The sequence below is a fragment of the Geotrypetes seraphini genome, chromosome 1 (genome assembly GCF_902459505.1).
Source record: "Geotrypetes seraphini chromosome 1, aGeoSer1.1, whole genome shotgun sequence".
In the NCBI taxonomy this organism is placed as follows: Eukaryota; Metazoa; Chordata; class Amphibia; order Gymnophiona; family Dermophiidae; genus Geotrypetes; species Geotrypetes seraphini.
The window spans coordinates 486,452,555-486,478,466 of NC_047084.1; the positions used below are offsets into that span (position 1 = coordinate 486,452,555).

The 25,912-nt window shown below is 42.8% G+C and overlaps 1 protein-coding gene across 3 annotated transcripts in view; it reads right to left on the reverse strand.

Annotated features, from left to right (window-relative positions):
* The window catches only part of UGCG (UDP-glucose ceramide glucosyltransferase), an 87,109-nt gene that overhangs the window by 33,894 nt on the left and 27,303 nt on the right, over positions 1-25,912 (reverse strand). For 2 of the 3 annotated variants that reach the window (XM_033926291.1, XM_033926283.1), the window contains exons 2-4: positions 24,281-24,927; positions 16,013-16,154; positions 1,065-1,167 (exon numbers count right to left, since the gene is read on the reverse strand). In XM_033926291.1, the coding sequence (XP_033782182.1) occupies positions 1,065-1,167; positions 16,013-16,154; positions 24,281-24,549 (514 nt within the window). In that variant the 5' untranslated portion in view covers positions 24,550-24,927. The remainder of the gene's footprint in view (positions 1-1,064; positions 1,168-16,012; positions 16,155-24,280; positions 24,928-25,912) is intronic. The other variant, XM_033926297.1, reaches the window with a different exon arrangement.

Sequence of the window (25,912 nt, forward strand, 5' to 3'; positions counted from 1 at the left end):
TTTTGAATTATCGCAAAAACAGATCAGATTCCTCCAAAGCGATCCTTGAATTAAATATATTTTCAACAGTACAGATTGTAAATTGCTTAAAAGTAATGAAACAAACTCTGTTTCTGAAATACAGAAAACAATTTCATATGAAATACCGTATTTTCACGCATATAACGCGCGCGTTATACACGATTTTACAAACAGTGCATAACCTTGCGCGTTATACGCGTGAGCACGTTTTACAACTTTTTTTTTCCAATCCGATCGGCATCCCCCCTGCGAACCAGCATCCTCCTCCCCGCTCGCGTCACCCCCCCCCCCGCGATCCTACATCCCCCCCCAGCACCGCAAAACATCTCTTACCCGATTGGGCACCGGCACCAGCACCAATGCACAGGACGTGCCAGTGCCAGTGCCCGAAGATCCTCTCTCGTTGGTTTGGGCTGGGCGTTGCGGTGCGGGAGAGATCCTCCTTCTTCCTGCGCCGGGCTGGACTAGGCTTTGAGCATTTGTGCATGCTCAAAGCCTTCTGGTCTCGAGAGAGCGAGACCAGAAGGCTTTGAGCATGCACAAATGCTCAAAGCCTAGTCCAGCCCGGCGCAGGAAGAAGGAGGATCTCTCCCGCACCGCACCGCCCAGCCCAAACCAACGAGGGAGGATCTTCGGGCACTGGCACTGGCACGTCCTGTGCATTGGTGCTGGTGCCGGTGCCCAATCGGGTAAGAGATGTTTTACGGTGCTGGGGGGGATGTAGGATCGCGGGGGAGGGGGGGTGATGCCGGTTCGCAGGGGGATGCTGGATCGGATTGAAAAAAAAAAAGTTGTAAAACGCGGTAAGCGAGCGGGGGGGGGGGGGAGGATGCCGGTTCGGAGTAGGCGGGAGGAGGTTTTAGCATGCGCGGTATACGCGTGTGCGCGCTATATTAAATTTTTTTTACATAAATTTGTGTTCCCCGCACGCTATACCCGTGTGCGTGTTTTACACGGGTGCGCGGTATATGGGTGAAAATACGGTAGTTCAAATGGCAAAATCCTTCTGTAATTCAGGCAAATTACCGACTGCTTGCACTTACCTATAAATAATCTGGCATCCACATTTGGATATTTGCCAAGCAGCTTTTTGCACACATCAATGGCAGGATCATCATGATCTTGTACACAAAGGAGTAATTCGAACTAGTAAGAACAACAACAACAAAAAAAATCAAAGTTAATATATATAATACATAAGCTTATCTTACAGATGATACCTGAAAGAAAAATTATGCAGGGGAGAAGTGATGCCCTGAAAGTAGAGAATGAATATAGTTCCAAGTGATTCACCCCTTGTGAGCATCAAACTGCCCTATTTCAGTACCTTGAATTAGTCAGGCAGTGGTGTTCCTTGCAATAGATTCGGACCATTCAGAACTCAAGGGTCACATTTGAGTCAGCCCAAAAAACATCAATAAAGGAGATATCAAATCTACTGACAAACAGGTATTGCATTGAGTCAGGAGAAGGATAACATGAGGAAGAGCCTAGAGAAGCTTGAGAAATGGTCTGAAATTTAGCAGCTAAAATTTAATGTTAAGAAATGCAAGGTCAAGCATTTGGGCTGCAAAAACCCAAGAGAACAGTACAGTCTAGAGCAGTATCTCGCAAAATTTCTTGAGCCGGGGCACACTAAAAGTAGTGGCCATGGCTTGAGGCACCCAAAAGTGTGCGGACGTCGCCGTGATGACATCACGCATATGTGGGACATCATCACATCGATGTCTGCGTATGTGCAGAGGCCCTCTAGATAGGCCCTGAGACGTCAGTAGGGGGGTGCCAGCAGGGAAGAGGGCCGGAGAGAAGGAGAGGCACTAGCGCCAGCTGATTGCCTACAGCAGTGTTTCTCAACTACTTCAAGCTAAGTACCCCCTAAGTCTTAACACATATCAACTGAGTACTCCAACCACAGACCTCCCTAGGCCCACCCAAGCTCTGCCCCCGATCCCATCCCCTTTACTAATTGTAATGCAATTTTTTCCATTCATTTTTCATATTCACACAATATACACAGCAGTATATATATTCTCAAAACTGACACATTTCAATCCCTATATTGAAAATAAAATCATTTTACCTACCGGCGATCCTCTGCAGGCTGCTGTAATTAGCTTTAAAGGTGAGAGAGGGAGGCCAAGGGGAAAGCCGAAGGATGCTAAGAGAAGGGGGAAACATGCAGGCTTTCAGCGAATCGAGCAGCACTGGCACTGTACTGCGTAGGGAAGTCAGCTGGCCAGCGCCTCTCTTCCTCCTCAGTGTGCCGTGGCACACTTGGAATCTCAGTTTGAGATGCACTGGTTTAGAGGGTAAAGAACTTTTGTGCATGAAAGAGGAGCAGGACTTGGGTGTGATAATTTGTAATGATTTTAAGGTGGAGGCAAAATTTATTCTACAGAAAGAAGTGAGCTCTGCAAGTACACCTATCAATATTCAGGAATAGAAGCTCAAAGTTAGTAGTATGGGTCCACTTCAGGTTACCTATCTGTTTTCATTTATTAATGACTGACTAAATTAATCTTCAATTTTATTGAAACTCCTTCTCCAGCGATTGTGGACTAATTTAGTTGAAATAATGTTTAATTTTTCCTTGTTATATTATTTCTTTATATAATTTGTTTTACGATGGATACTTTCTATTTCAAATATGACCGTTATCATAAAAAATAGAAACTCAAAGAATAAAATTATAGAAAAGAAAAGGTGACGGCGAAAGCTAGAAGGATGCTTGGGTGCACAGGGAGAGGAATGGCCAATAGTAAAAGGAAGTATTGATGCTCCTGTATAAGACTCTGGTGAGGCCTCATTTAGAATATTGTGTACAATTCTGGCGATCAAACCTTCAAAATATATAAATAGGATGGAGTCGATTCAGAGAAAGGTTACTAAAATGGTCAGTAGTCTATGTCATAAGGCATATGGGAAAAGGCTCAAAAATTTCAATATGTATACTTTGCAAATGTCTGTAGAGTTGACAAGTCACCGATCTACCTACAAATATCAGTTGGAGAGACTGCCCTAGCTTCGGCCCACAACAAAGCTATACTCCTTATCAAATGCACCTTGACAGAAACAGGAGACCATTTCCCACAGATAATGTAGGCCTCAGGGATCAATTTAGAAATTGTGGCCTTGAAAGTAGGCACCCCTCGCTTAGTCAAATGAGTCAGCACAAACAGATGGTCAGAGAGTCTAAACTTGTTGGTGACTTCCAGATAACAAAGAAGCACTCTTCTCACATTCAACTTCTTCAAAATGTGGTCCTGTTTCAAGTTTACTATTTTTGATACACCACAGATCACAAAGTGTCTAAGTGGCTTACAATGCAACTTAGATAAAATAAAAACATCACATTGCACAAATTAAAAAAAAAAATGATAAAAACATCACATCACACGAATGGGTAAAGGGGAAGAACTTAAATTTAAGATAGGAAAGCAAAAGGGAGGGAAAATACAAAAGGTTTAATGTAAGGTCTATTAACTCCGACTGGGGTATTATATGGTAAATGGAAAATCAATTAGCAGTATTTATGAAAAGGCATCATCGAACAGAAATGTTTTTAGATTTTTCTTAAAAATGTCAAGAGAACTTTTAAGTCTTAGATGATGAGGAAGCAAATTCCATAATTTGGGGCCTTGGACAGTAAAAAATGAATTGCAGATTGAATCTAGAAATTACATTGCATTACATTAGTGATTTCTATTCCGCCAATACCTTGCAGTTCAAGGCGGATTATATCCAAACTAAAATAAGAATTACATTCCAAATTTGAAGTAATAGAATAAGCGATGAGATAAAATTTAAGGTAATTAAAAAAAAACAAAACAACAACATTGGGTAGAGAGTTAACAACGGGAAGTAGAAGTCTTTAGGAGATAAGAATAGGGTGAATTATGGGGTTTTAGATAATGTTTGGTAAATAGAAGAATATTAGAGAGTACTAAGGGTATAGAGAGTGTTGGATGTTGGGTTGGGATTGGTTGTGCTGGATAGGTTTTATGTGTTTTTTGAAGAGTATGGTTTTAATATCTTTCTTGAAGGTTTTGTAGTCTGTGGTTGAAGATAATAGATTGGTGAATTGTCTGTCCAGCTTAGCTGCTTTGGAGGCTATTAGGTTGTCATAAAGTTTTTTTTGTTTGACATTTTTGGATGATGGGTAAGAGAATAGTGAATGGGTTCTTCTGTGTCTGGTTGCGGAGGAGTGATTTAGTCGGTTATTCCAGTAGGTTGGGTTTTCTCCGTTGATAGCCTTGTAAAGTAAGCAGTAGAATTTGAAGTACACTCTCGCTTCTATTGGAAGCCAGTGCGAGTCATGGTATGCCTCTGTGATATGGTCATATTTTTTTAGTGAATAGACAAGTCTCAGGGCTGTATTCTGCACTGTCTGAAATTACTTCATCATGGACGCGGGACATGGTAGGTATAGTATGCTGCAGTAGTCAATCATTCCAAGGACAAGAGATTGTACCAATAGTAGGAATTGCTTCTCTCTCTAAATGTTTCCTAGAACCTGTGGAATGGAATACAGGTAAGCAAACTTCCTGATTAACGTGAAACGCTAAAGCTATCTTTGGCCTTATGAACACGGCAAATAAAAGGCTCTTGGGCGCTGACCTATGTCTAGGTGGAGGAGGAGATGTATCCGATAAAAGTCCATATGCCTCCAGTGCAGAATATTGACAAGCGAGTCTACACAGTGCTCAGGACCAAGGCACTGAAGACACTAAGGCTCGGATTCTGCAAAGTGCATCCCGATTGTAGGCAGCTATAGGTGCCCTACAGCTGTCTAATCAGCCAATCGAAAGTCCAGTTTTCTTAAAAAAAAAAAAAAAAAAAAAAATGCTCCTCAGGCAGGCCACCTACATTGAAGGCGCCTCCGGGAGCCTAGGGAGGTCCGCAAGCCCGCAAGCTAGGCAGTACCTAAGGCAAGCCCACCTAAGGCTAGGTGAACCTAGTAGAGCGGGAGATGCTTACAATGTAGGCCAGCGAAATGCTGGCCTACATGGTAAGTAGATGCGGCCACTATACTTAATCGCAGCAAGGGAAATCACGTCCCGGGCCTCCTATACAGAATCCGGGCCTAAATGTGTGGATCAGTGGCTGATATGGCCCTATTGCTCTGAGAACATCTTTTGTAGCCGGAAGGAGGTTTCAACATCGAGGGAAAAACAGCAAGATTGAAGGAATCAATTTTTCCTCCAAAGATCAAGCAAATTCACAACTGAAAGAGAGTCATTGTTGCTGGCTGGAAAACCGGCTGAAGGAGGGTTGAAGGCCTGAAAACGAAAAAGTAAAAATTTTCAAACTAAACTCTGAGAAAATAAAGTAATATTAAAGAAAAAGAAAGTAATGAAGAAAATTGATACGGGTAGGCACGAAAAGAGAAAAAAACATAGTGCAATTGGAGAGACTCCAACGACACACATCTTCTTAGCTCCACGGAAAACTAAGAACTGATGGTCCCATGAGCTGGCTTTGAGTGGGAAGGCACTTGTGCATGTGCGGTACGGACAGCTTTGAAACGTCTAGAAAGTTAAAATGACAGTATACTTTTGCACTGTCTGTACCAGGCTCCGTGGATGACATCACCCAGCTGTGAGAACATGCTGCCTGCTTGCCTGAGATAACAGCTACTGTTCTAGTCTTCAATACCATGTCAAACATAGAGGTCAGACCATATGTTTACACACTCTTTTCTATTATCCACTAGCTACCCATGGTCTTCACAATTGCTCTGAAAGGGATACTGTAAAAGATAACCTCCTTTCCTCCCTACACCATCTTCTATCTTACTTGCATGGCTCCTAAGGCAGAGGGGCTTTACTAAAATGCTGCTGATCAGAGCAAAAGTCAACAGCTTTATTCATTCTCAAAGACCATTCCTCCTCATTTCCAATCAGTGGAACTGTTTCTCCAGCTGTCATATTTAACTTTTATTCAGCAGCAAGCAAAGCCTTCTTTCAAGCAGAAATAGTAACACAAGGACAAGACAAGAACAAGGACAAGGACAAGAGACCTTCAGTCCTCCAAGGACTACACTTTGGGATTTCGAAACCCAGTACCGTATTTTCACGCATATAACGCGCACCCGTGTAAAACGCGCACACGGGTATAGCATGCGGGGAAAACAACATTTATGTAAAAAAATTCCCCGTATAGCGCGCACACGGGTATTAGCGCGCATTGAATTACCGGTAAAACCTCCTCCTGCCTTGCCGCCCCGACTCCCCTCTTGCCGCTCTTGCCCCGAATCGCTGCCCTGCTCCTGCCTTGCCATCCCGACTCTTCTCTTGCCGCTCTGCCCCGAATCGTGCCCTGCTCCTGCCTTGCTGCCTGACTCTCCTCTCGCTGCCCTGCTCCCAGCTCTGTAAGCATGCGCAGACCAAAGAAGATGGTACTGAGCATGCTTGTGCTCAGTTTTCTGCTGCCAGGTTGTCAGCGCGCCTTTGTTCGGGGCGCGCTTTTGATCACTGCGGCTGTGTCCCCTTCATCTCAATCTGTTGTCTATCGTGGCCTTGTAATTTGCCCAGTGACCCATTGAATAGGATTTTGCCTATACAACAGCATGCCCAGCCTTTGGGTAAGCCTATAAAAGATCATTAATGCTGCATGTAGAGCCCACATTTTAATTGATCTTTTCAGATTGGTATTCTGCATTTATCTAGTAGAGTTTATCAATTAAATTTACTGCCATAATGCCAGGGAATAAGACGAAAGTCATATACAGCGGACTTTAAGCTTAAGTCTGTTGCGAAAGCTGAGGAAATAGGCAACCGGGCCGCAGCGAGAGAGTTTCGATGTTGGAGAAATCATCGGTGCGTGAATGGAGGAAAAGATAAGAAGGAACTGGAGAAATGCAATCTGCGAAATCGGGCACATCGTGGGGCCAAACCAAAATGGCCTCTCAGCTGGAGGATGACTTGAAGCAGTGGATTCTGGGGAGAAGGGAGCAATATCAATCAATCTCTACCATTGCAATTCAGAAGAAGGCAAAACTACTTGCCAATGGAAGAGGAATACCCAACTTCAAAGCTGGCTTCACATGGGTCTCAAAATTTATGAAAAGGAACGGACTATCTGTTCCGAATGTGAACAACTGTTGGCCAGCGACCTTCCGGATGACTGGCAGCAAAAAATTGATCAATTTCCGTGACTTTGTCGCCAAAGAAATATCTGAACTTGTCATCACTGCAAAGGACGTCATCAACATGGATGAAATTCCAATGGCATTTGACATTCCAGCGACATAGAACCCGTAGCCCCCACAGGTACTAAATCTGTTGCCATCACCAACAACCTGGGCATGAAAGAACGTATTTTACAGTAGTTCTTGGTTGCTCAGGCTAGCGGGATTAAGTTAAGCCCATGGTCATTTTCAAAAGGGTCACTCTGCCCCGTGAAAAACTCTGCCCACCAGTGTGGTTGTGCACTGCAACAAGAAGGGAATGGATGGACTGCATAGTAATGAGATTGTGGGTTAGATAAATGCTTTAGGGCAAGACAGGATGGATTTTTTTCAAAAAATTCCTTGTTAATTTTTGATGCCATGGCTGCCCACAAAGATAAAAAATGTTCAGGCCTACTATTAATTCTACTGGTGCCCACATTCACTGTGATACCTGGAGGCCTGACGTGTAATGCTGCAGCTACTTGACATCGCAGTGAATCATCCATTCAAGACTTTTGTTATGAAAGCGAGTGGGAGGAGTGGATGCAGAGTGGCACACACGAGTACCTCACCCGCGGGGCGGCCTGAAGCGGGGCAACTTTCACAGAAGTCTGCAAGTGGGTGGTTTCTGCATGGGATAAAATAACCGACTCTGTAATAGTAACTCAAACCAAGAGGAGGACCGTTATGCTAAAATTCAGCTCAGAAATATAAAACTCTGAAGAGGAGGAGATAACCCCCCCTTTTAGAAAAAAGAGTTTATCTTCCAATCATTGCTTCTTCATAATGTGACAAACGAGTCCAACTCAAAGGTATGAATGATTTATAACGTGTATATATCTCACTAATGGTGCAATATGCATCCAAAAAACACTTTCAAAAAACAATCATAAATTTCTGCATTCAGGTAAGCACTAAAAGACTTTTGCATTCATATAGTAATTTCTCAAAAAGATACTTGTCAGGGTCCCGACGTGGCCACGTTTCGGTGTTCTACTTCAGGAAGACCCCGTCTGGCTGATTAGCTTGCTTACAAATTGACAACCATATAACATTTAAATGGTAGATCTGAAATGCAAAAATACAAAATCACAAAATGCAATAGCGATGGGCTAACACCTTCTAATAGCCACAAAACCATGCATAAACTTAATAAGGCTTACGACTAGCCTACAGGACAGGAGCACAAAAATGTACGTTACCGTTCAGCAGATGAAAAAATTCTTTGTGCTACACAGTGCACCCGCCCCCACTTTTAGAACCATTATCAGCTTTTTTAGATTTATATCTCAAAGACGGGTCCCGTTGGCCCCTTCTTATGTTTTGGACTCTACCAGCATGATACATTTTTTGTCCTCTTTACAGAACATACCTTACACATGCTATATTACTGACCTTTGACATTTCAGCCTTATACACCAACATTCCTCAAAAAGAAGCTATTGAGGTTATTAAAGCTGAACTTCAATTCCAGGAATTACCAGCCAGTAGGGTACAATTTTTGCTGGATTTGGCTCATATTGCTCTCAGCATGAACTATTTTCAATTTGATTTGGACTTTTACAAACAAATTAAAGGCACGGCTATGGGGGTCCAATATGGCCCCTTCCATAGCCTGCCTGTATGTATCCCAGTTTTGAAAGTCAGTTTTTTGTACACCTCTGAGTTTTGGCATATTTTTTCTATTCTGGAAGAGATACATCGATGATGTGCTGGCTGTTTGGATTGGCACTCCAGAGGACCTAGCACGGTTCTATGATTGGCTCAATAGTTGTGACCCTAATTTACAGTTCACTATGACCATGGACATTCATCAAATTGCTTTTTTGGACATTACTATCACATTCTCCAATGGACATTTTAATACATCTCCAATGGACATTTTAATACATTTTTCGCAAGCCCACAGACAGAAATAATCTGTTACAATATGACAGCTTCCACCCAAAACATTTGAGAAACAACATCCCTACAGGACAGTTTTTACGACTCCGAAGACTGTGCTCTACGGTGGAAGAATATGTATACAGATCGGATGAAATGCAACACAGATTCTTGGAGAAGGGTTATCCCCCTTCTGTCCTTAAAAAAGCTTATAAACGAGCATTATATGCCAATAGGTCTTTGTTACTGCAATCACAACACAGATCTGAAGCCAGTTCACTGGTATGTGTGATACCTTATTCTATTCATGCTTTTCAGATAAAAAAAATTATCAAACGCCACTGGTCCATTTTACAATATCATGAAGCTTTTCAAGAAACTCCTAGATTTGCCTTTTCCAAAGCTTCCAATTTAAAACAGCGGGTCACGCATTCACAATTTTTGAATCCAGAGTTCACTAGTTTTACCAGAGGTCAGCATCTACCATGTGGACATTGTAAATATTGTCAGTTCAGTGTTACTATTTCACAAATGTCTCTATCTTCCCGGTGCAAGTATACTCAGCGTACGACTGACTGCAATACTCACCATGTTATTTATGCCATATCATGCCCGTGTCAACTTGTATATGTGGGGAATACTACCCGCAGTTTAAAGTATCGTATTGGGGAACATATGAGCCGTATACGCACCGCAAAGCAAGAAGCTCCCCTGGTGCAGCATTGGCAGAATAACAATCATGCCATCACAGATTTGCGATTTACAGTCCTGGATTGCTACAGTAACACCAGGGGAGGCGATACAGCTCGTATGCTGTGGAGAAAGGAACAGAAATGGATCTACGATCTCAATACTCTTCACCCTCATGGCCTCAATAATGAAATCGAGTGGGTGGCGTTCCTCTGATTATGTCTGATTCCCGTGAACTATTTCTGAAGTTTTTTGCATTGTACTCTGTTTTCAGTGTTATAGTGATGTCATCACGCTTGCTACGTTTGTTTTCCCGCCTTTCTCAGGTTTAAATACCGTAGTGGGGGCGGGTGCACTGTGTAGCACAAAGAATTTTTTCATCTGCTGAACGGTACGTACATTTTTGTGCTCCTGTCCTGTAGGCTAGTCGTAAGCCTTATTAAGTTATGCATGGTTTTGTGGCTATTAGAAGGTGTTAGCCCATCGCTATTGCATTTTGTGATTTTGTTTTTTGCATTTCAGATCTACCATTTAAATGTTATATGGTTGTCAATTTGTAAGCAAGCTAATCAGCCAGACGGGGTCTCCTGAAGTAGACACCGAAACGGAGCCACGTCGGGACCCTGACAAGTATCTTTTTTGAGAAACTTACTATATGAATGCAAAGTCTTTTAGTGCTTACCTGAATGCAGAAATTTTGATTGTTTTTTGAAAGTGTTTTTGGATGCATATTGCACCATTAGTGAGATATAAACACGTTATAATCATTCATACCTTTGAGTTGGACTCGTTTGTCACATTATGAAGCAATGATTGGAAGATAAACTCTTTTTTCTAAAAGGGGGGGTTACCTCCTCCTCTTCAGAGTTTTATATTTCTGAGCTGAATTTTAGCATAACGGGTCCTCCTCGTGGTTTGAGTTACTATTACAGAGTCGGTCTGTTTTGATTTACATAGTGTCTTTTCTGACTCTTTTGTTACATTGTCCCTGCTGATAGTGGGATAAAATAACACCAGATACTATTCGAAACGGATTTGGAAAAGCGGGCATTGTTTATGAAACCAATGACACTATACCGGTAATCATGCAGTGGAAGGAGGCAACAACACGGATATCAGTGATGATGATGACGACGATATCACTTCGGAAATAAATGAGGATCGTCTGCAGGCCGTGCTCACTTTATTTAATGACGATGATGACAATTCGGATTTTGATGGATTCAACGATTCAGATGACTGTGATGATGATGACTGAATAAACCAGTAAACTTTGTTTATTTACAACTTTACCGTAATTACGGTAACTGTATTTAGATTATTTTGTCCTCGATACTTCGTTTGATCTAGATTACCGGTAATGTTATAGTTTATAAGAATGAACATGTGATTTCTGTTCTTGTTGCTGAATTCATACTCACTAACCCTAGATTAAAAGTTATACGGTAGTTTATAAGAATGAACAGTTTTTTTTCTTTTCACTTTTTTGGTTGGAGGGTGTGTGAATGGTGCGTGAGTTCTCCTATGTCTGGTTGAGGTGGATTGAATTATTTAGCTGAAGAAATTAGTTAACCCCCCCCCCATTCCATACACATTACGGTAATTCTCTTCCATTTTTGTTCCCATTATAAAAAACACTGATAAGTTCCCAGAAAAAAATACATTAAAATAAGAAGTGAAAACAAAGGCCCCTATAGATGAGAACATAAGAATAGACTAATTGGGTCAGACCAATAATCCATCATGCCCAGTAGCCCATTCTCATGGTAGTCTATCCAGGTCACTACCTGGTCAAAACCCAAAGAATAGCAACATTCCATGCTACCGATCCAGGGCAAGCAGACGCTTCCCCCATGTCATAATAACAGACTATGGACTTTTCCTCCAGTAATTTGTCCAAACCTTTTTAAAACCAGCAACGCTATCTGCTTTTACCATAACTTAGATCTTTCCTTCCAAACAGAGACCTTGCTAGATGTCAAATACAGAAAGAACAAGGTAACTTCACAGGACTTAGCTGTGCAGGAAATGTGAATCTCCTCATACACCTACCATATAGTGCAAAAATGTGCAAAGGTCTGTTTTTTTCTTTCGATCACTACATAGCCTAATGCCACACAAGCAGCGCTGTTACAAACATATTCTGAAGGTCAATGCTAAGGTTAACAACGAATCCAGAAATACAAATACAATGTAGGGTATTCAAATCAATAGTCATTAACCAAAAAAACACCCTATAGTGACATGCACCCAAAAGAGTCTTACTTGATATTTGGAATGGGCCTCAGAGACCTGAATATCAGGCAGTAGACTGCTAGATGTACTTGCAGGTCTATGTCTCAATCATTGGCCCAAACCAGGTCACTATATCTTGTTTTTATAAATATTTTTAATGTTTTAAATTTTTTATAAATAGATAAATATTTTTTTATATATTTTTATCCTTGCATAATTTAACATTCACAGATAGTGCCTAAGCTTTAAACAAGCACTTATCTTTGTGAATACCTCTGAAAAGTTACAGCACTGCTCTGTGAAACCTGATGGGGCCTCTTTTGGGTGCATGTCACTATAGGGTGTTTTTTTGGTTTATGACTAATTTTAAAGAATTCCTAGGAGAATTAGGCAAAACCAGTTCTTCCAAATACTTCTTAGAGTATTTTGAATCAGACTCCAAAGAAATGTTGAGATCTTTACTCGTTTGGCATAGAAACTTCATAAAGGACACCAGATCTGAAGAGGGATGACATCATTGAGGAGAAGGTGTACGAGAGCCTCTCAAGGTACCTTTTACAGCAGAGAATGAAGGTGAAGCCTCTCTGGAGTATTGATACCGAAGATCTGAATCCATAGTCAAATATGCAGATGAACGCCCACTTCTGGAATGAGTCGAAGAAGCAGAACGTTTTCAGTTTTGAAGAACCAGCAGGTGAAGACAACCTCGCAGGAGAAGAACTCAACTGGCGAGAATGCTGAGGCTCCACAATAGGTTTCCTTGATAAAGGAGTTGATGGTCTCGAAGAGTCTCAATGCTTCGATAAACGAGGTTTGTCTCAAGAAGATCTGGGCCTCGATGAATGCCTCGACAAATGATGTGAAGAGGAACTATGCCTCAAATTACAGGCCCGTGATCAAGTCGAATCCAGCCTCGATGAAGAATGTCGAGGAGTCCTCACCCTGTGCCTCGAAGAAGACATGCCTTATGTGTAGAAGTAGGACTGGAGGTTGGAGATCGAAGTTGAGACACTGATAAGGACTCATCTCCTTGTGCAGATGTATCGCGAGATACTCTCAAGGACTCGACTCCTTGAATAGAGTGGTCAGGTTGGGCTCGAAGCACTCTTAAGGACTCGACTCCTTGTAATACTGCTGAGTGTTCAGGCTGGACAGCAGGAAGCAGGGTCGAGGCAGGAGTCAATTTGGCAAGCATGTTACCAAACTCCTGATGCAGAATAGCTTCCAACATATTCTGCAAAGCCGGCAGCTGGTACAATTGGTGTGGCTATGGATTCCGAGAAAGACGACCTCAAGGAAGAGTGTTGTCTCGATTTTGAGACACGCTTCCTTGGAAGTCTCAAAGCAACCGGGTCCACCAGGGCTGCTATTGAAATGGCCTGTGACTCCTGAAGGGTTGGCTTGGGTAGCTTACCTGATGGAGACACTGAGGATTACAGTCCCTCTGGAGAGGATTTAGCTGACTTCCCCAAGGATGATGACTTCCCCATCGAGGAAGGCTTGAGCGAGGTAGAGGTTAAAGGTTTGGGCCCAAACGAAGACTTCAACAAAGTCGAGGTCGAGGCTTTAGTTGAAGAAAGATCCATTCCCCTGAAGATTTTTTCAGTCTGAACTCAACATTTAAGAGCTTGATTTTGAAGTGTAGCACAGCGGGCGCACGACTCTGGACGATGATCAGGTCCTAAACACTGCACACACCACTTATGTGGGTCAGTGATGGAGATCGTGCATTGACACCGGCTACACTTCTTAAATCCTTAGAAAACTTAGAACTGAGGAGACGCGCGCCCTACATCGGGTGGGAAGGCACTCGTGCATGCACGGTGCGGCACTCACAAACTTTCTAAAAGTTCTTCAAGCAAGTCTGCTTGTAAAGCTGTCCGCATCGGGGCTCCGTGGTTGACGTCATCCATATGTGAGAATATGCTGCCTGCTTGTCCTGGGATAAAAATATTTAACCAATATTTATACTCCAATTCTTCCTTTTCCTTTAGGGAACTGAGAACAATAAAACCACTTCAGCATCTAACCACATTCTCCTTGTACTTTGGTCAGCATTAGGGAGTAGGAAATAGGCAAAACTATGCTTAGAGCAAAATAGCAATAGGTATAAATGTTGCTTCTTTGTATTGTTGCTGCTATCAAATTCAGTAATCAAAATACCTACACCAATAAAGTGCAGAAGAAATCAGGTAATTTGAACAGCTTAATTACTGAACTAACAGAAGTCAAACATCAAGTTTTGTGCTTTACAGCAGCATAAACACAGAGGGGAAGACAAATGTTCATGATAAAATCCGATGGACCACTGTCGCAACTGCTATTACAATGATTTCAAAAAGGCAAATCATTCTTAAAACACCGTGCATGCAAATGAGGTTCACAGAGAGTCGCTAAATTTGCATGTGCCGCTCATTGGTGATAGCGATCGGCACATGCGCAGAATAAACATACAAATAAAAAAAAAAAAAATAATAAAAGACCCCAAATCAAAGATTGGCAGGAGGGATGCCCACTCCCTCCCGCTGCTGGTGTCAAACTAACACCCCCGGCAGCAGGAGGGATGCCCACTCTCTTCTGCTGCTACCGTCAGCAATCCCCCCCAACACTCCCACAGCAGATGCCCACCCCCCTTTCCAACAGCAGAATTCCCACTCCCTCCTACCGCAATACCCCTAACAATCCCCCTGTGCCTCCGATGACCCCCCTTACCTTGTTTACAAAGACCGGCTGGAGGGGTGCCTCCTATGAACCCCCCCCCTTACCTTGTTTACGAAGGCCGGCTGGAGGGATGCCTTCCCCTACCCCTTCCCAGTGCATCCTGGGATGCACTGGGGAGGGCTTAAGGATCTCATTGGACCATCTAAGTCCCCTCCTATGGGAGGGGTCTTAAGCAACCTGGGCCAATAAGAACTTTAGGCCCCTCCTCAGCGCATCCTAGGATGCACCAGGAAGGGGAAAGCATGCCATTTTGAAGAGGCGAGCCTGTTGGTCAGAGCCATCCCTCTGGTCGGTCTTCGTAAACAAGTTAAGGGAGGTCATCAGGGGTACGATGGCGGGAGTGGGCATCTCTCCTGCTGCTGGGGGGGTTGTTGGAGGGTGGGTGCTTGGTAGCAGTGGTGGGAATGAGCATCCTTCCACTGGCAAGGGAAGATGGGGTTTGCTTAATGGTAGCAGCAGGAGGGAGTGGGCACCCCTCCTGCTGCTGCTGGGAGTTGCTTGACAGCAGCAAAATTTTCTGGCAGGTATGAGCTATCAATTTTACTTTTTCTGCCAATGCCCTGACCAATCAGCGCTTAGACACTGACCAGAAAGTAAGGCTACAACAGCTCAGACCTGTGGAAAAATTTTGCTCACAAATGTAGGACAGCAAGGTTAGGGAATCACCCAACGTTTTTGTTTAAATATTAATGACCTCGTCGTAATACATTTGTATGGCAGTCAGAGACTGCTAGGAAACTCGGAAGAGACCACGGTAAGCCATTTTGATAATCAATCACTAAAATACACTAACACTAAACTGGCTGGAACCGGTTTAGTGACCATGTTAAAGTTTTGAAAATCTTCCCCTAAGATTTCAAGTACACCATGCTATAATTGTACTAGTAATGTCTAACAATTGAAAGAAATGACCTCCTTCCCTCCGATTTCAAAGGGTTTTTATGTGGAATTTTTTTTTTTTTTACTTTACTCAAATATTTTTACTTACATTTGATCAGACAAAAGTTAAGGCATTTATGTCCATTATTAAAAGCGAGTTTGACTGAGATTCCCTCCTATCCGGCTGTAGATAACAGAATCTACACAGTACTGTAGTTACAGAATTTCAAAACAGCAACCAAGTCACTAGGAAAGTCTAAATAAGTCTTCAAACACTAATTCATCCTTAACAATAAGAAAAAAGAATACAAAAATTTAATTTTGCCAAATTGCTGACTGAATAACTAGGCATCTCTTGTTGATAAACTGTGTTCCTTAATCTCAAAAAGTAGCAATAAAGTGTACACATACCTTTGGATAATCCAGTTCAAAAAAAGTTTCCAAATTGTTAATGAGGTTAGGATCCACACCTTTCAACGGTTTGAGCAGTGAAACGCCAGGTAATTTGCTGTAGGGCTGCTTGTCTGTTGCCTTCTTATTCAGATAAAGTCGCCTACAAAGGAAAGAAAGCTAATATACTTTTCTGAAGCAGTACAAAAACGCCCTAGCCTATAATCTAACAAATGGAGAACTGTACAAGCTACTATCAAACTCTAGGTCAGCTGATGTGAAATTAAAATGATCCAGTCAATAAGATGTTTGAATTTGTTTTGCATTAGGTATAGAACTAGAAAATTCTTAAAAGTGGTAACTCATTTTGAGGGTCTTTTATTAAGGCGTGCTAGCCGATTTAGCGTGAGCTAAATGCTAACATGCTCATTATATTCTATGGAGATCACAAGGATAATATTAGTTAGAAACTAGAAGAAGTCAGAAATAGCTTAGGACAAAAATTGTAAACTGACCTCACATTTGCAATAATAACCTAACTATGGACCGTGACCAGAAATTTTCAAGTCACTCAGAGACGTGAAACTCTACAAGGAAGGAGTACACCCTCCTAGAGATCGTACAGAGTTTACCTTCCAGTCAATGCAACTGTTTCAGTGCTGGTCACGTTCCATAGCAGGTTACAAAAATAAATAAATAAAGGTTGTCACAATCTTTCAAATGCTTAAAAGTGTGTGGGAATTCTTTCTTCATATATTTTGTTAAACATACATCACTCGAAGTTTATAAGTTGTACTGTAATGACTTAGCTTTATAAAGGGTAGAGGGTCCCAACGTGGCCCCATTTCGTTTGCTTCTTCAGGAGACCTGATTGTGAATATGGTAAAAGTCCTTTTAAGCTCTCATAATTGTTTTAAACTTCGTGATGAATACACATCGCTGAAGAACGCTGTCGGAACAGAAAAATTTCAACTGCCAGAGCCATATTCTATGGACACGTTAGCATTTAGCACGTGCTAAAACGGCTGGTGCGCCTTAGTAAAAGATCCCCTTTAAGATGATAGGATTTGCATTAAATTTGCTAAATTTTATTTGAACCTAGAAGACAACCTAAATACACTTAGGAGCCAGTTGCCAAAACAGCTCTCATGATTTTCTTCCAATTCACCAAAGGTCTACTGCAGCTCCCTTACAACCTCGTTTACTAAAGCTGCTTTCCCATCATTTCTTTAAAATACCATTATCAAAATAATAATTCATTTCGTAAACCAAAGACTGATTAAGCACAGTTACTTACCGTAACAGGTGTTATCCAGGAACAGCAGGCAGATATTCTCACATATGGGTGACGTCACCGACAGAGCCCCAGTACGGATCACTTTAAAAGTGCATCTTTAAGTCTTTAGAAAGTTTGCAATAGTACATACCACGCATTCACGAGTGCCTTCCCGCCTGACGTAGGCACGCGGTCCCTCAGTTAAGATAAGACAGCTAAGAAGCCAACCCGGGGAGGTGGGAGGGTTGTGAGAATATCTGCCTGCTATCCCTGGATAACACCTGTTACAGTAAGTAACTGTGCTTTATCCCAGGACAAGCAGGCAGCATATTCTCACGTATGGATGACCTCCAAGCTAACAAGAATGGGATGGTGGGAATGTTGGCCTTTAGGAGAATAAATTTTGTAATACAGATTGGCTGAAGTGCCCATCTCGTCTGGAGGAGGACTCCAGACAATAGTGAGAAGTGAATGTATGAACTGAGGACCAGGTGGCAGCTTTACAAATTTCGTCAATGGTAGTAGATCTGAGGAAAGCCACAGTCCAGTCTGAGCATAACAGAACAAGATACAAGCAGCAAGCCAGTTGGAAATTGTTCTCTTGGAAACAGGATGTCCCAATTTGTTTGGATCAAATGAGATGAACAGTTGGGGAGAAGTACGATGAGGCTTTGTCCTGTCGATGTAATAGGCCAAAGCACGTTTACAGTCCAAAGTATGCAAAGCGGTTTCTCCTGAAGGAGAATGAGGCTTAGGAAAAAAACACTGGTAGAACAACTGACTGATTGAGATAAAATTCAGTGACAACTTTTGGAAGAAACTTTGGATGCGTGCGCAGAACCACTTTGTCATGATGAAAAACTGTGAAGGATGCATCTGCCACCAAGGCTTGTAACTCACTGACCCTCCTGGCAGAGGTAACAGCAATAAGGAAGACAACTTTCCAGGTGAGAAACTTGAGATGAGCTGCGGCCACTGGTTCAAATGGTGGCTTCATCAAACTGGAAAGTATCACATTAAGGTCCCAAACGACAGGCGGAGGCTTGAGAGGTGGTTTAAAATTGAAAAGTTCTTTCATGAATCTGGAGACCAAAGAATGAGCAGTAAGAGGTTTTCCCCCCACTGGCATGTGAAAAGCTGTAATAGCACTGAGATGGACTCTGAAAGATGTAGACTTCAGACCAGAGTCAGATAGATGGAGTAGATAATCTAACACCAATTCCACTGCCAAGGAAGTTGAATCGTGATGAAGTAAACACCAGAAGAAAACCTAGTCCACTTTTGCTAATAACATTGCTAAGTGGTTGGTTTTCTGGAGGCGTCAATAATATGTCGAACAGCTGTGAGAGATGTAATTCAGAAGAATTCAGCCCGAGAGAAACCAAGCTGTCAGGTGTAATGATTGCAGGTTGGGATGTAGAAGTGATTCCTGCCGCTGAGTAAGCAGAGTAGGAAAAACTGGAAGAGGTATTGGTTCCCTGGAGCTGAGCTGAAATAGAAGGGAGAACCAATGATGCCTGGGCCACCGAGGAGCAATGAGAATCATGGTGGCTGCCTCTCGCTTGAGTTTGAACAGAGTCCTCAACAAGAGAGGAATTGGAGGTAATGCATATAGAAACAGGCCCGTCCAAGTCCAGGAGAAAGGCATCGACTTCCAGACAGAGAGGAGAGTAAAGTCCACTTGTGGAGTGCCCCATTGAGCAAAGATGGACTGGAGAGTTGCAGAGTTGAGAGTCCATTCGTGAGGCTGAAGAATTCTGCCGAGATTGTCTGCTAGAGAATTCTTCTCCCCTTGAATGTAGATAGCCTTTAAGAAAAGTTGCAAGCTGTGGCCCAAGTCCAGATTTTCTGGGCCTCCTGACACAACAGGAGACAGCCCATACCTCCTTGTTTGTTTATGTAGTACATTGCTACTTGATTGTCTGTGCGAAGAAGGACTTGGGGACAAAGGTAATGGAAGGCCTTGAGGGCATAAAACATTGCTCGGAGCTTCAGGATATTGATGTGAAATTTTGGCTCCCTGGCAGTCCAAAGGCCCTGAGTCTGAAGATCGTCCATATGTGCCCCCTAAGCATAAGGAGATGCATCTGTCATGACCACCTTGTGATGAGGGGGTAAGTGAAAAAGGAGACCTTTGGATAGATTGGATGACGTTATCCACCACTGAAGCGACCGCAGAAGAGATGACGTTACAGATATATGCTGTGAGAGACGATCCATCGCTTGAGACCACTGAGATGCAAGGGTTTACTGAGGGGTACGTGGAGTCACATGCACAGTGGAAGCCATGTGGCCTAGAAGAACCATCATGTGTCTTGCAGTGATGGATTGAAGAGGAAGCAGCTGCTGACAAAGGCGGATGAGAGCCTGAAGGCGATCCGGCGGGAGAAACACTCTCATGAGAGTGGTGTCTAGGACTGCCCCAATGAACTGCAGACGTTGAGTCGGAATAAGATGTGATTTGGGGAAGTTGACTTTGAATCCTAGAATCTGAAGAAAAGAAATGGTCTGATATGTTGCTTGGACCACTTCCTGAAATGAAATAGCCTTGATTAACCAGTCATCCAGGTAAGGAAAAACTCAGAGGTTGTGTGATCAGAGAAATGCATCCACTACAATTAGGCACTTCGTGAAGACTCTGGGAGAAGATGCCAGGCCTAAGGGAAGAACCTTGTACTGGTAGTGACGTTGATTTATCTGGAAATGGAGGTATTTCCTGGAAGCCAGATAAATTGGGATATGTGTGTAGGCTTCCTTGAGATCCAGAGAGCATAGCCAGTCATTATAATTGAGGAGAGGATAAAGCAGGGCAAGGGATAGCATTCAAAATTTCTCCTTGACCAGAAATTTGTTGAGAGCTCTGAGATCCAGAATGGGTCGCAGTCCTCCCATCTTCTTTGGAACTAAGAAGTAACATGAGTAGAATCCCTGCTTCTACTGAGAGAGGGGAACTTCCTCAATGGCATTTAGCAGCAGAAGGGAGGACTGTGCAGGGTTCAAAGCAGACTCTCTTAGGAGGATGGTCTGGAGGCAGGGTGTGAAAAAGGAGAATGCAACCCTGACAAATGATGGTGAGGACCCAGAGATCTGATGTTATGAGCTCCCTTCGAGCGATGAAAAGTTGAAGACGGCCTCCGATGGGCTGAGGCAAAGACTGTAGGATGCTGACAGTGGCTATGCTCTTTAGAAACATGTCAAAAAGGCTGTGAAGGTTTTTGAGGAGCAGCCTATGGTTGCTGACATGGTTGCTGCTTCTGTTTCCTAGGTTGAGATTGAGGAGGTGATGCAGGGTTAGCAGCAAACCTTCTCTAGTAAGAAGCAGCTGACCGAAAAGGACAAGAGGGTGGAGGCTTTTTCTTAGGCTTGACCAGGGTGTCCCATCAGATCTCATGAGCTGATAACTTTTGGTTAGCCATGTCCATGGAGGGACCAAAGATTTCATCTCCTAGACAAGGAGCATTTGCGAGCCTGTCTTGATGGTTTACATCCAGCTCAGAAACACAAAGCCAAGCCAGACATCTCATGGCTACTGACACTGCCGCAGCACGAGAGGTAAGTTCAAATGTATCATACGTGGAACGTATCATATATTTTCTCAGCCTGAATGGATCAGAAACATGATGCTGAAAAGCAGGAAGCTTACGTTCTGGAATGTATTTCTGAAACATGGAAATTTGTCTAATTAAATGCTTGAGGTAGAAGGAAAAATGGAAATTATAGTTGCCAGACTGGTTGGCCAACATAGCATTTTGGAATAGGTGCTTGCCAAACTGATCCATGGCCTTGCCCTCTCTGCCAGGAGGTACAGAAGCATACACACTAGCCCCCAAGGATTTCTTCAAGGTAGACTCCACCTGGAGAGACTCATGTGGAAGTTGAGGCTTGTCAAACCCAGGAATAGGGACCACTCGATATAAAGAATCCAACTTACAAGGAGCCGTAGGAATGGTAAGTGGCATATCCAGATTTTTGTAGAAAGTTTCTCATAAGATGTTGTGAAGAGGAAGCTTGAGTAGTTCCTTGGGTGGCTAATCATAATCAATGCTCCTGGAACTGTCTGGAATCAGCTTCAAGAGGGATAGACAAAGTCTCTGACATCTCAAGAAGAAACTTAGAGAAAGATGACTTCTCAGATAGAATAGGAGTCTCCTGGGATGAATGCTGAGGGGAGTCATCATCTGAAGAGCCTTCAACCTCTGAAAGAAGAGGATCCTGCTCAAAGTCCCCCCAGAGGTCTGAATCTTGAATAGACCAGGCTCAGTGCCAAAGGTTCAAGATGTTTAAGTTTCTGCAATGCCTTTGGAGACCACATCGGTGTCGACTCAGGTGATGTCTGTGTCAAGGACGAGCGGCGTCGGTGAGTCAATGGTGCCGAGTCCTTGATGGAAAGTGTGCGCACCGATGGAGACTATTGCAGCTGCAACCAGTGTCAATGGCTCAGACCGGAGTGACACCGGGGGAGTCGGTGTCAACACAGGCAGGAGTTGGGTTGGCACCAGCATTTGAAAGTGCTCACCCAGTTCTTCCTTAAGCAAGTTGTCTATCTTTTAATTAAGTGTAAGCACCGGTACCTCTGGTTTTCTTGTCGGTACCCTCGGTGCAGCTCTATGCTCTGGGGATGAGAAGGCCGATGCCAAGGCACTCACCAATATCGGAGCGGAGCGCTTTCTGGGCTTTTTCGAGGTTGGCAGGACTTAACTCACTGCTGCATTGATCTGAGGCCTAGATGGGGTGGGGGAAGGCTTCTTAACCAGCTTACTTACAGAAAGCTGTGATATCGGCGATGGTTCTGTTGATGTCAAATGGTGCGCAGTTGGCTTAACTGGCACCGTTGATGTCGATAATGGTGTGGAGTCTCCTTCCATTGCGACGCCGAAAAGTAGCTTTTGCTGTATAAGATGGTTCTTCAAAGTTCTTTTCTGAAGAGAAGAACAGCAGGAGCAGGTTTCCGGGCGGTGCTCGGGCCCCAAGCATTGGCGGCACCTGCAATGCAAGTCAATTACTGAAATGGGCAAAGCACAGTGATCGCACTTTTTAAAACCCGTCTGCGGGCGTGACCGATGGAAAATGGCCCCGGCTAGATCAAAATCAGAGGCCAAGGTGGTCAAAGAGGTTTTTGTTAGTTTTTTTTTTACTTACTAAGGAAAAAACAAACAACAAAAAGAAATATGACTAAAAGTCACAAATCCGCGAGAGCGGGAAGGCAGCAAAGAAAAATGTTTCAACAGCCATTGAAAAACGCGTCTTCTTAGCTCCGCGCAAATTAAGAACCTGAGGGACCACGTGCCTACATCAGGCGTGAAGGTACTCACGCATGTGTGGTGTGGGCTATCGTGATGCAGTTTTAAAGTGGTCCGTACCAGGGCTCTGTCAGTGACGTCACCCATACGTGAGAATATGCTGCCTGCTTGTCTTGGGATAAACCCTAATTTTCTTGGTCTGCTAAAGAATAAAATTGCCTAAAAATTAAACCCCTAAATTTTCATCAAAGCCCTAAAGGTAAATCAAAAAGTAAAAGGCAAAATAAATTTAACAGCTTTAATAGAAGTAACCGTGAGCAATTGAACATATCACTTTTCCACATAGTCCCCATGCAAGACGCATTTGTTTATATTGTTCAACTAGCTTCTGAATTTCTGCAGAAAATAAGTTTATTGGTTGTTCTCGAAGCCAGGTGAGCACCGCTTCATTTACTTCATCATGCTTTATCTTTTGTTCTCCGTGTTGAACCCATGTCTTGTCGCTTGTGACAATTCTGTCTAGAATAATCAGATCTTTTTCATACCATCTCAGGAACTGGGTTGCAGCATCCACTTGCTTGTGCAGATCGGTAAGCTGTTTGGGAAACCATCGTGTGCAGACTTTCCTGCATCTCAAGTCATAATGCATTATGGCAAATGTAGATCCATAGCCGATACCTAAATTTGCAGCCAACTGAGACACCGTTATCTGTTGGTCTTCTCTAATCAAAGCATCCAGCCTGTCAAATGCGCTCTTATGTTGATGGGTGACACGAACAACCCTCGTCGGTTACACCTGTTCTTCCTACTTTAAACCTTTATACCCACTCATAAACCTTTCATTGATTCATGGTGCTAGGACCATACTGAGTCAATATCCAATGCTGAATTTCCACAGGTTTCACTCCCTCTGCCCAAAGAAAGCGCACTACTGCGCTTTGTTCTTTGATGGTGCAATCTTGAAATGGAGAATCCATGTTTCTGACCTCGTGGCTGCCAAATGACTGAAGACTGAGCGTTACATCGTGCATGGACAAACTATCCAACATGTAATGTATGAATACATACGTTGCATTTCACTAGCTCTATTCCGATTATCGAGTACTTTAACAATTGCTTTTAATTTTTGATTTGCCTTCATATATAGAATGCTATAGGCATATAGTATGTTCAAAATCAAAGCAGGGCCATTTTGTATGATTATGGCTGTACAACTATCAAAACTGGTGAACTTTCCCCAAGACAAAGGATCTGCATGCAAGCCAAGAGGAGGAGGAGGTATGGCTTGGGCAGTGGATAGAGGAGGAAGCAGGTACACTGTTGGGCTATCTCAGCAATCAAATATCATGATGCTTTAAGTCCTATGCTGTTCTTTCAAGAGACGCTGAGAATTGCCCTGGATTTTGGCACCAAGCAACTCATTCTGAGAATCATATAGTACAGGAGTGTTTGCAAACTCAGAAGAGAAATTGAGAACGGAAGGAGGAAGGGAGAGTAAGAAAAGCTCATACACACAGGTGTAGCTTAATGAAGGAGTGGCTGCATAGAAATCACACACATAAAAATAGCCATACTGAGTCACACCAATGGTTTTGTTTTATGTCTTATGTTAATCAGGTTTTCTATTCTGCTTTTACCTATTCAGTTCAAGATCAGATTACATTACAAGAGGTTGGGTCAGTTGCCCAGGAAGTTACAATGGACGGTTTGACATGGACATTCAATAGGGTTGCTATATCAGTATAACTATTAATACAGTTAGGTCATACTTACAAATACAAGTAAGTCATTGTTGGCTCATTGTTATGTCTCAGGGGTTGCATTATGCAGTTTAGAAATGGGAAACAGAGGGGGTTACAGTTAAATAGTGTTACAGTTCTTTTAAAAAAACAGAACCAACATTGAGCAGACCATGACAACAGAGCAGTAGAGGAGCGAGTCCAGGCAGGGAAGGAGTTCTGGATAATATCTTCTCTCAGTTCTGTCACTATGCCTGTAGGATGCCAATGGTGGTACCTGCTGGAGCTTGTGCCAAGTACCATGTCTGGCTCCTACTGCCCCTGGTATGATGGGGGCAGCATTTCTTCTGGGCCAAATGGCTCCGGGAGGTGCAGGTACTGCTTGAGGACTGGCCTGTGCACTTCCACCCAACAGAAGCACAGACATTGGGAATGATGGCCATCTTACTGCCAGACCACATAGGTCCTGTGTTTGTTTGCAGTGGACACAGTGGCTATCTCAGCATAATGGGGCTGATTTAATTCCCAGTGTTGAGGGTTCCCAGTCAGAATTTAGATGATATTCATTCCAGGTGTTCTCCAAAGACATCAGGGGAATGCCCCAGGGATCCTTGTAGGTCAAATAATCCTCCCAGACTGTTAAGGGTAAACAGGAAAGGGGAACTTGTCTACCATCAATGCCTATAGAAGAATAGAAAAAAGGTAAGGAGAAGTGGTGCTATTTAATCCTGTTTCAGCAATAGGAAAACTAGAGAAATACTCTTTACACCCTAGAACTCTCTCTAGGAGGACACAGCTTTACTTTCACAACTGTATCTAAGAAAGGAGAACACTGAGGATTTTAACTATTACTATTTTTTTCTTAAAAACTTACTGGTAGTTCCTATCTTGCTACAATTCTCTTCCCATGGACTATCTCACTTGCTCTAAATGATCAAATTTCCATTTGGAATTCTCAGCAGGGTGGATAAAAATAAAAGATTTTTTTAAAATAAATAAATAAATTTTTATTTAAATTGGATATTTTTAAATAAAATGATTTTTTGAGGAAAAAGCTATCTATAGATAGTTTTCTAAGGTACATTGTAGTCAAAAAGTTATTCATCATGAACTAAGCCAGCCCTGCATATGCCGGGACGCCTGCCTTCGGGCTCAATTGTGTGCACTGTATCGTTCTGGTACATGGCGATTCGGACCCAATTGTATGCAGTGTATCGTTCTGGTACACGGTGATTCCTGCAACACAGTTCCTTTTCCCTGCTTGCTATTCCTTTTGAGTTAAAATCTCACTGGTTTACATTAGCACCACTAGCAAATGTTTTTTTGCTGATGATGTCAGGGTGGAAGAGGGTGGGTACACCTCTCCAATAAACTGACGCTTTTTCTTTCGCTATATATATATCTGCACAAGGAGCTAAGTGTGAGGAGGGAGGAGCAGGAGGTAAAAATTAAAGTGAAACCTTTTGAGCAAAATACTCCACAAGTTTCGATCTGTGTGTATAGCCTAAGGTTTATCAGATTATTCTCTCCTTGGAGGAGAAAACCTATAAAGGCAGGAGGCTATAAAAGAGACCCAGTTTGCCAATATTTTAATGAAGTTCCTCTACCTATGGATAAGGCAGGCATGTATGCTTGCAAAATGCAAACACTGCAACAAAGAAATACA